We start from the raw sequence: 10,000 nt of genomic DNA on the forward strand, positions 1-10,000 counted from the left end.
CAGAACTCGCAGCTAAATGACCCAGACCCAGTCCTGGTCTGGACCCGGTTCAGACGATGGCGGTCACAGGACAGTCCTGGGCCTGGTCCAGGACCAGGGTCTGGAACATGTGGTTGTAGAAGTCCGGATGATACAAACAGGCCCGAGCACAGTCCGGACTAAAGTTCAGCTCCAGGATCTGAGGCTCCATCACACGCTCGCCTGAAAGAGAGAGAGCGGTTTAAGTCCTGGACCTGAGCCTGAAAGAGAAGTGTATCCTTCAAACATTGAAATCTGACATGTTTGGGTCATGTTTGAGGCATGTTTGGGTCATGTTTGGGGGATGTTTGGAGCATGTTTGGGGCATGTTTGGGGCATGTTTGCTGCATGTTTGGAGGATGTTTGGGGCATGTTTGGGGGATGTTTGGGGGTAGTTTGGGTCATGTTTGGGGCATGTTTGGGTCATGTTTGCTGCATGTTTGGGGGATGTTTGGGTCATGTTTGCTGCATGTTTGGGGGATGTTTGGGGCATGTTTGGGGGATGTTTGGGGGTAGTTTGGGGGTAGTTTGGGGCATGTTTGGGGCATGTTAGGGGGATGTTTGGGGCATGTTTGGGGGATGTTTGGGGCATGTTTGGGGCATGGCATGTTTGAGGCATGTTTGGGGCATGTTTGGGGCATGTTTGGGGCATGTTTGGGGGATGTTTGGGGGATGTTTGGAGGATGTTTGGAGGGTGTTTGGGGGATGTTTGGGGCATGTTTGAGGCATGTTTGGGGGATGTTTGGGCCATGTTTGGGCCATGTTTGGGGCATGTTTGGGGGATGTTTGGAGCATGTTTGGAGCATGTTTGGGGGATGTTTGGGGCATGTTGGGGGGATGTTTGGGGCATGTTTAAGGCATGTTTGGGGCATGTTTGGGGGATGTTTGGGGATGTTTGGGGCATGTTTGGGGGATGTTTGGGGCATGTTTGCGGCATGTTTGGGGCATGTTTGGGGCATGTTTGGGGCATGGTTGTGGCATATTTGCTGCATGTTTGAGGCATGTTTGGGGCATGTTTGAGGCATGTTTGGGGCATGTTTGCGGCATGTTTGATGCATGTTTGCGGCATGTTTGGGGCATGTTTGAGGCATGTTTGGGGCATGTTTGCGGCATGTTTGGGTCATGTTTGGGTCATGTTTGGGGCATGTTTGGGCCATGGTTGTGGCATGTTGGCTGCATGTTTGGGGCATGTTTGGGCCATGGTTGTGGCATGTTTGATGCATGTTTGCGGCATGTTTGGGGCATGTTTGAGGCGTGTTTGGGGCATGTTTGCGGCATGTTTGGGTCATGTTTGGGTCATGTTTGGGTCATGTTTGGGGCATGTTTGCTGCATGTTTGGGGCAAGTTTGGGGGATGTTTGGGGCATGTTTGGGGCATGTTTGGGGGATGTTTGGGGCATGTTTGGGGCATGTTTGGGGGATGTTTGGGGGATGTTTGGAGGATGTTTGGGGGATGTTTGGGGCATGTTTGGGGGATGTTTGGGGCATGTTTGGGCCATGGCTGTGGCATGTTTGCGGCATGTTTGGGGCATGTTTGAGGCATGTTTGAGGCATGTTTGGGGCATGTTTGGGTCATGTTTGGGGCATGGTTGTGGCATGTTTGCTGCATGTTTGGGGCAGGTTTGGGGGATGTTTGGGCCATGTTTGGGGGATGTTTGGGCCATGTTTGGGGCATGTTTGGGGGATGTTTGGAGGATGTTTGGAGGATGTTTGGGGGATGTTTGAGGCATGTTTGGGGGATGTTTGGGGCATGTTTGGGCCATGTTTGGGGGATGTTTGGAGCATGTTTGGGGGATGTTTGGGGGATGTTTGGGGGATGTTTTGGGGATGTTTGAGGCATGTTTGGGGGATGTTTGGGGCATGTTTGGGCCATGTTTGGGGGATGTTTGGAGCATGTTTGGGGGATGTTTGGGGGATGTTTGGGGGATGTTTTGGGGATGTTTGGGGCATGTTTGGGGCATGTTTTGGGGATGTTTGGAGGATGTTTTGGGGATGTTTGGGGGATGTTTGGGGCATTTTTAAGGCATGTTTGGGGCATGTTTGGGGGATGTTTGGGGCATGTTTGGGGCATGTTTGGGGCATGTTTGAGGCATGTTTGGGGCATGTTTGGGGCATGTTTGGGGCATGTTTGGGGCATGTTTGGGACTCTCACCGCTGGGCCGCGTGGTCCACTTCAACATCAGGTCCACGGCGTAAATGGCCCGGGACGACGGGTACGGGTGAAGTCCGAAGGGGGCGGGGCGTGAGCAGGCGGCTGAGAACAGCTCACGGAACGACTGGAACAGCTTCAGCTGCAGGAACAAGAACCAGATCAAACCCAAACTGTGGCGTGAAACGGGACGAGAGCGGGAAGGACATGCAGCAAAGAGCCATGTGAAGCAAACGGATGTGAAGAACTTTTGTCAAACTTTAAACTGTGTGGTGCATATTAAATATAAGACATATATAATCTTTGTTAATGCTCACAGCTCACACACGCCCACACGCCACGCCCACTGACCCATCAGAGAAACAGTTAGGACCCTCCCTCTGTCAGACACACAAGTAACCACTGACACCGGATACTGAGCATGTGCTCCAGAGGAGAAGCTCTAACTGAGCATGTGCAGAGGAGAAGCTCTAACTGAGCATGTGCAGAGGAGAAGCTCTAACTAAGCATGTGCAGAGGAGAAGCTCTAACTGAGCATGTGCAGAGGTTCAGTCTGGCCAGCAGAAGAAACTTTACTCAGGTAAAGAAGCACAAACCAGTCTGTGAGTGACCTGGTTTAGTCCTGGTTTAGTCCTGGTTTAGTCCTGGTTTAGTCCTGGTTTAGTCCTGGTTTAGTCCTGGTTTAGGTCTTTACCTCGATGTCCTTCCACAGATGTTGTGGGTTTTGCTTCTCAAACAGAGGAATAAACTCGTCGTAGTGAATCTGAAACAGAAAACACTTTAATAAAACCTCCATAAACCTCAGAAGAGAACGTGACCTTCAGAAGAGAACGTGACCTTCAGAAGAGAACGTGACCTTCAGAAGAGAACGTGACCTTCAGAAGAGAACGTGACCTTCAGAAGAGAACGTGAACTTCAGAAGAGAACGTGACCTTCAGAAGAGAATGTGAACTTCAGAAAAGAACGTGACCTTCAGAAGAGAACGTGACCTTCAGAAGAGAACGTGACCTTCAGAAGAGAACGTGAACTTCAGAAGAGAACGTGACCTTCAGAAGAGAACGTGAACTTCAGAAGAGAACGTGACCTTCAGAAGAGAACGTGACCTTCAGAAGAGAACGTGACCTTCAGAAGAGAACGTGAACTTCAGAAGAGAACGTGACCTTCAGAAGATCACGTGACCATCAGAAGATCACGTGACCATCAGAAGAGCATGTGACCTCAGAAGAGCATGTGACCTTCAGAAGATGTTGCCTTGAATGTATGATATCCGCAGTGTATATAAATGTGTGCTCTTACACTGAAACTGTCTTGCACTGGAAGTTCCGTTCATTAAAGTGTGTTCTGATTCAGTCAGAGACGCTAAACGAAGACTCCTGTTTTTCCCTACACGAAAAGTGCGTGTTGTCACGGTGTTCCCCGTCCCTACAATGATCCGACCAACAGAAGATCACGTGACCTTCAGAAGATCAAGTGACCTTCAGAAGATCACGTGACCTTCAGAAGATCAAGTGACCTTCAGAAGATCACGTGACCTTCAGAAGATCAAGTGACCTTCAGAAGATCACGTGACCTTCAGAAGATCAAGTGACCTTCAGAAGATCACGTGACCTTCAGAAGATCAAGTGACCTTCAGAAGATCACGTGACCTTCAGAAGAGCATGTGACCTGTTTGAGCTGGACTCCGGGGCTGTAGTTCATCACAGTGAAGTGCTTCTCGTAGTCGTCAAAATGGTCCAACGAAAACTCTCTGAGGAAAAACAACATAAAACAAACTGAGATGTTGCTCGAGAGAGAGGGACACGCCTCAAACACGCATGAAAGTGCAACTCGCCTCACACACGTATGAAAGTGCAACACGCCTCACACACGCATGAAAGTGCAACTCGCCTCACACACGTATGAAAGTGCAACACGCCTCACACACGTATGAAAGTGCAACTCGCCTCACACACGTATGAAAGTGCAACACGCCTCACACACGCATGAAAGTGCAACACGCCTCACGTATGAAAGTTCAACATGCCTCACACACGTATGAAAGTGCAACACGCCTCAAACACGTATGAAAGTGCAACACGCCTCAAACACGTATGAAAGTGCAACACGCCTCAAACACGTATGAAAGTGCAACACGCCTCAAACACGTATGAAAGTGCAACACGCCTCAAACACGTATGAAAGTGCAACACGCCTCAAACACGTATGAAAGTGCAACACGCCTCAAACACGTATGAAAGTGCAACACGCCTCACACACGTATGAAAGTGCAACACGCCTCAAACATGTATGAAAGTTCAACACGCCTCAAACACGTATGAAAGTGCAACACGCCTCAAACACGTATGAAAGTGCAACACGCCTCAAACACGTATGAAAGTGCAACACGCCTCAAACACGTATGAAAGTGCAACACGCCTCAAACACGTATGAAAGTTCAACACGCCTCAAACACGTATGAAAGTGCAACACGCCTCAAACACTTATGAAAGTGCAACACGCCTCACACACGCATGAAAGTGTAACACGCCTCAAACACGTATGAAAGTGCAACTCGCCTCAAACACGTATGAAAGTGCAACACGCCTCAAACACGTATGAAAGTGCAACACGCCTCAAACACGTATGAAAGTGCAACACGCCTCACACACGTATGAAAGTGCAACTCGCCTCAAACACGTATGAAAGTGCAACACGCCTCAAACACGTATGAAAGTGCAACACGCCTCAAACACGTATGAAAGTGCAACACGCCTCAAACACGTATGAAAGTGCAACACGCCTCAAACACGTATGAAAGTGCAACACGCCTCAAACACGTATGAAAGTGCAACACGCCTCAAACACGTATGAAAGTGCAACACGCCTCAAACACGTATGAAAGTGCAACACGCCTCAAACACGTATGAAAGTGCAACACGCCTCACACACGCATGAAAGTGCAACACGCCTCAAACACGTATGAAAGTGCAACACGCCTCAAACACGTATGAAAGTGCAACACGCCTCAAACACGTATGAAAGTGCAACACGCCTCAAACACTTATGAAAGTGCAACACGCCTCAAACATGTATGAAGCAATATAATAACATATGAGTGTAACTTTATATTTTATGCTAAAACACTGTTATGGTTATTATTGTGTTCATGAATGTTTCCTTTACTCTTAATCTTTGTCTGGAATGATCCTCCAGCTCGGGCCGGCCACAGGGACAAGTTATAGGCCCTGGGATGTAGTTCCTCAGACAGGACAGAGCGGGGGCAGAGCGGGAGTGGTCGACGTCCTGAACGCGCCTCACCTCGCCACCCTGAACACGCCTCGCCATCCTCGCCATCCTGAACGCGCCTCGCCGTCCTGAAGGCGCCTCGCCGTCCTGGACGCGCCCCGCTGCCCTGAACACGCCTCACCTCACCATCCTGAACGCGCCTCGCCGTCCTGGACACGCCTCGCCATCCTGAACGCACCTCGCCATCCTGAACGCACCTCGCCGTCCTGAGCGCACCTCGCCGTCCTGAGCGCGCCCTCTTCCTGCTCCTTCGTGTTTTTACTGTAAAAGTGTGTACTTCCTGCAGCTTCCTTACAGCTGATGCTGTAATTGTACTGAAAAGTGTACTTCCTGTGGTGTTCGGCTGCTGCAGAGGAAAGGGTCAGGAGCAGATCACACGGTCCAGACTGAACTGGACCATGGAAAGGTCAGAGGTCATGAATGCGTTTGTGTGAGGTCTCTTCTTCTTTCACCTGTTGGCAAAGCGCAGCCAGAACACGTTGTAGACGTAGAGTTTGAGCGGCTTCACCGAGCGCAGCATCAACATGTACCGAATATCGAACTTCACCAAACCCACTTCCTCCCGATGGAACAGGACCGGCTCCTCGATGTATTTACACACCACCTGCAACAGAGCGGGTCAGAGCTGGTCAGAGCGGGTCAGAGCTGGTCAGAGCGGGTCAGAGCTGGTCAGAGCTGGTCAAAGCGGGTCAGAGCTGGTCAGAGCTGGTCCAGAGCGGGTCAGAGCGGGTGAGAGCTGGTCCAGAGCGGGTCAGAGCGGGTCAGAGCTGGTCCAGAGCGGGTCAGAGCGGGTCAGAGCTGGTCCAGAGCGGGTCAGAGCTGGTCCAGAGCGGGTCAGAGCGGGTCAGAGCTGGTCAGAGCTGGTCAAAGCGGGTCAGAGCTGGTCAGAGCTGGTCCAGAGCGGGTCAGAGCTGGTCAGAGCTGGTCAGAGCTGGTCCAGAGCGGGTCAGAGCGGGTCAGAGCGGGTCAGAGCGGGTCCAGAGCGGGTCAGAGCTGGTCCAGAGCGGGTCAGAGCGGGTCATAGCTGGTCAGAGCGGGTCAGAGCTGGTCAGAGCGGGTCCAGAGCGGGTCAGAGCTGGTCAGAGCGGGTCCGAGCGGGTCAGAGCGGGTCAGAGCTGGTCCGAGCGGGTCAGAGCTGGTCCAGAGCGGGTCAGAGCGGGTCAGAGCTGGTCAGAGCGGGTCAGAGCTGGTCAAAGCGGGTCAGAGCTGGTCAGAGCTGGTCCAGAGCGGGTCAGAGCGGGTCAGAGCTGGTCAGAGCTGGTCAGAGCGGGTCAGAGCGGGTCAGAGCGGGTCAGAGCGGGTCAGAGCGGGTCCAGAGCGGGTCAGAGCTGGTCCAGAGCGGGTCAGAGCGGGTCAGAGCTGGTCAGAGCGGGTCAGAGCTGGTCAGAGCGGGTCAGAGCGGGTCAGAGCGGGTCAGAGCTGGTCAGAGCTGGTCAGAGCTGGTCCAGAGCGGGTCAGAGCGGGTCAGAGCGGGTCAGAGCGGGTCCAGAGCTGGTCCAGAGCGGGTCAGAGCGGGTCAGAGCTGGTCAGAGCGGGTCAGAGCGGGTCAGAGCGGGTCCAGAGCGGGTCCAGAGCGGGTCCGAGCGGGTCAGAGCGGGTCAGAGCTGGTCCGAGCGGGTCAGAGCTGGTCAGAGCGGGTCAGAGCGGGTCAGAGCTGGTCAGAGCGGGTCAGAGCGGGTCAGAGCTGGTCAGAGCGGGTCAGAGCTGGTCAGAGCGGGTCAGAGCGGGTCAGAGATGGTCAGAGCGGGTCAGAGCGGGTCAGAGCTGGTCAGAGCGGGTCAGAGCTGGTCAGAGCGGGTCAGAGCTGGTCAGAGCTGGTCAGAGCTGGTCAGAGCTGGTCAGAGCTGGTCAGAGCGGGTCAGAGCTGGTCAGAGCGGGTCAGAGATGGTCAGAGATGGTCAGAGCGGGTCAGAGCGGGTCTAGAGTTCAGATACTGACTTCAGCCGAGCAGAAGTGAGGGGGGGAGAATGTGTTTATTTGGACATATTTCTAAACTCTTAAATATAGTTGTGACACGAGGTCATTTTATATTTTATTGGTCGACTCTGTTGACATCTCGAGGTAAAACTAAATCAGGCCAAAGTCACATAAATATAATCTAGAAGTGACTTTGTATCAGCTCTGGAGGCGGAGTCATGTGACCCTGACATTCCTGTCGCTCAGATAAAAACAGGATTTCACTGATGTTTCGTCTGATCATCAGAAATGTGCCAAATGTGCTCTCTCAGTGCTGGTGCAGAGGGTCATGGTTCTGTGCTGGTGCAGAGGGTCATGGTTCTGTGCTGGTGCAGAGGGTCATGGTTCTGTGCTGGTGCAGAGGGTCATGGTTCTGTGCTGGTGCAGAGGGTCATGGTTCTGTGCTGGTGCAGAGGGTCATGGTTCTGTGCTGGTGCAGAGGGTCATGGTTCTGTGCTGGTGCAGAGGGTCATGGTTCTGTGCTGGTGCAGAGGGTCATGGTTCTGTGCTGGTGCAGAGGGTCATGGTTCTGTGCTGGTGCAGAGGGTCATGGTTCTGTGCTGGTGCAGAGGGTCATGGTTCTGTGCTGGTGCAGAGGGTCATGGTTCTGTGCTGGTGCAGAGGGTCATGGTTCTGTGCTGGTGCAGAGGGTCATGGTTCTGTGCTGGTGCAGAGGGTCATGGTTCTGTGCTGGTGCAGAGGGTCATGGTTCTGTGCTGGTGCAGAGGGTCATGGTTCTGTGCTGGTGCAGAGGGTCATGGTTCTGTGCTGGTGCAGAGGGTCATGGTTCTGTGCTGGTGCAGAGGGTCATGGTTCTGTGCTGGTGCAGAGGGTCATGGTTCTGTGCTGGTGCAGAGGGTCATGGTTCTGTGCTGGTGCAGAGGGTCATGGTTCAGTACCTTGGGCGTGCTCTCTCTCTGGCGGATGAGGCAGTTCAGGTCGTTGCTGATGTGAGTGTCCAAACCGCGCGCCAGGTTCCAGGGTTTACAGATCCAGTGGTTGTCTTGACCTCTGCAGAAGAAATAAGACTCGATGTTTGTGTTCTCCACAGAGCTGATGTGTCACTGCGAGGGTCCAGGAGAGAGAGGGTCATGTGGTCAGAGGGTCATATGTTAACAGAGGGTGATGTGGTCAGAGGGTCATGTGGTCACAGAGGGTCATGTGGTCAGAGGGTCAAGTGGTCACAGAGGGTCAAGTGGTCACAGAAGGTCATGTGGTCAGAGAGGGTCATGTGGTCAGAGAGGGTCATGTGGTCAGAGGGTCATATGGTCACAGAGGGTCATGTGGTCAGAGGGTTATGTGGTCACAGAGGGTCAAGTGCTCACAGAAGGTCATGTAGTCAGAGGGTCATATGGTAACAGAGGGTCATGTGGTCAGAGGGTCATGTGGTCAGAGGGTCATGTGGTCAGAGGGTCATATGGTCACAGAGGGTCATGTGGTCAGAGGGTTATGTGGTCACAGAGGGTCAAGTGCTCACAGAAGGTCATGTAGTCAGAGGGTCATATGGTAACAGAGGGTCATGTGGTCAGAGGGTCATGTGGTCAGAGGGTCATGTGGTCACAGAGGGTCATGTGGTCACAGAGGGTCATGTGGTCACAGAGGGTCATGTGGTCAGAGGGTCATGTGGTCAGAGGGTCATGTGGTCACAGAGGGTCATGTGGTCAGAGGGTCATGTGGTCAGAGGGTCATGTGGTCAGAGGGTCATGTGGTCAGAGGGTCATGTGGTCAGAGGGTCATGTGGTCAGAGGGTCATGTGGTCACAGACTGTAAGTTCCTCTTCTTGTGACTCGCAGACACATGAAAGTGACATCTGTGGGTTTCACTTCCCTGAATTCACTCTGAGTTTGAAATGCAGATAAAATGTCTCAAGTTCTTCTGCAAAACGCTGACCCGACACTGCTTTTCAGCCTAAAGAGACCCTTGTTACCTCCGGGCTCTGGTCTGGAAGCAGCGGACGAACTGTGGAAGCTCCGTCTGAAGATTAAAGGTCAACGGGAGCCAATCAGCTTTGACCCTCCGGGACACGGCGGAGAGACAGTCTTTCCCCGTGAGGAGACCCTCGCACGGGAACTGGTTCAGGAGGACGTGAGGCCGCAGTTCACTCAGGCTCCTGCAGGGGGAGACGCATGGCCAGAAAAACACTAACAACAGACAGAGAGACAATATAGAAGGACACTGGGGGAGGAGCCTAATCAAGGACACATCCCACGACCTGCAGAGACCCTCCCACGACCTGCAGAGACCCTCCCACAACCTGCAGAGCTCCTCCCACAACCTGCAGAGCTCCTCCCACAGTCTGCAGAGCTCCTCCCACAACCTGCAGAGCTCCTCCCACAACCTGCAGAGCTCCTCCCACAACCTGCAGAGCTCCTCCCACAGTCTGCAGATTTCCTCCAGGCTGTGACTTTACAAATCAAGCGTTCTGATTGGTGCAGCTCGTGTGAGTGACAGTCTGACCTGAAGTCCTTGATGTGGTTGTACGTCCAGAGCACGTCGGCCTCGTCCTGTCGCTCGGTCAGCTCGAACCGAGGATGGGTCAGATTATCAATGACCTGAGACAGCTCCGAGTAAACCCTGAAACACACAAACACAC

General features: G+C 52.9%; 1 protein-coding gene across 1 annotated transcript in view; it reads right to left on the reverse strand.

Moving 5' to 3' along the window:
• Window positions 1-7: 7 nt before the first annotated feature.
• Window positions 8-10,000, reverse strand: part of ttll12 (tubulin tyrosine ligase-like family, member 12) — a 28,775-nt gene continuing 18,782 nt past the window's right edge. Inside the window, exons 7-14 of the mRNA XM_072453364.1 lie at window positions 9,865-9,981; window positions 9,335-9,517; window positions 8,307-8,418; window positions 5,904-6,055; window positions 3,832-3,913; window positions 2,861-2,929; window positions 2,170-2,308; window positions 8-201 (exon numbers count right to left, since the gene is read on the reverse strand). Of these exons, the coding sequence (XP_072309465.1) occupies window positions 50-201; window positions 2,170-2,308; window positions 2,861-2,929; window positions 3,832-3,913; window positions 5,904-6,055; window positions 8,307-8,418; window positions 9,335-9,517; window positions 9,865-9,981 (1,006 nt within the window). The 3' untranslated portion in view covers window positions 8-49. The remainder of the gene's footprint in view (window positions 202-2,169; window positions 2,309-2,860; window positions 2,930-3,831; window positions 3,914-5,903; window positions 6,056-8,306; window positions 8,419-9,334; window positions 9,518-9,864; window positions 9,982-10,000) is intronic.

The sequence above is a fragment of the Eucyclogobius newberryi genome, unplaced genomic scaffold, assembly GCF_026437365.1.
Source record: "Eucyclogobius newberryi isolate DKJ021-1_F unplaced genomic scaffold, fEucNew1.0.hap1 SCAF_2, whole genome shotgun sequence".
In the NCBI taxonomy this organism is placed as follows: domain Eukaryota; kingdom Metazoa; phylum Chordata; class Actinopteri; order Gobiiformes; family Gobiidae; genus Eucyclogobius; species Eucyclogobius newberryi.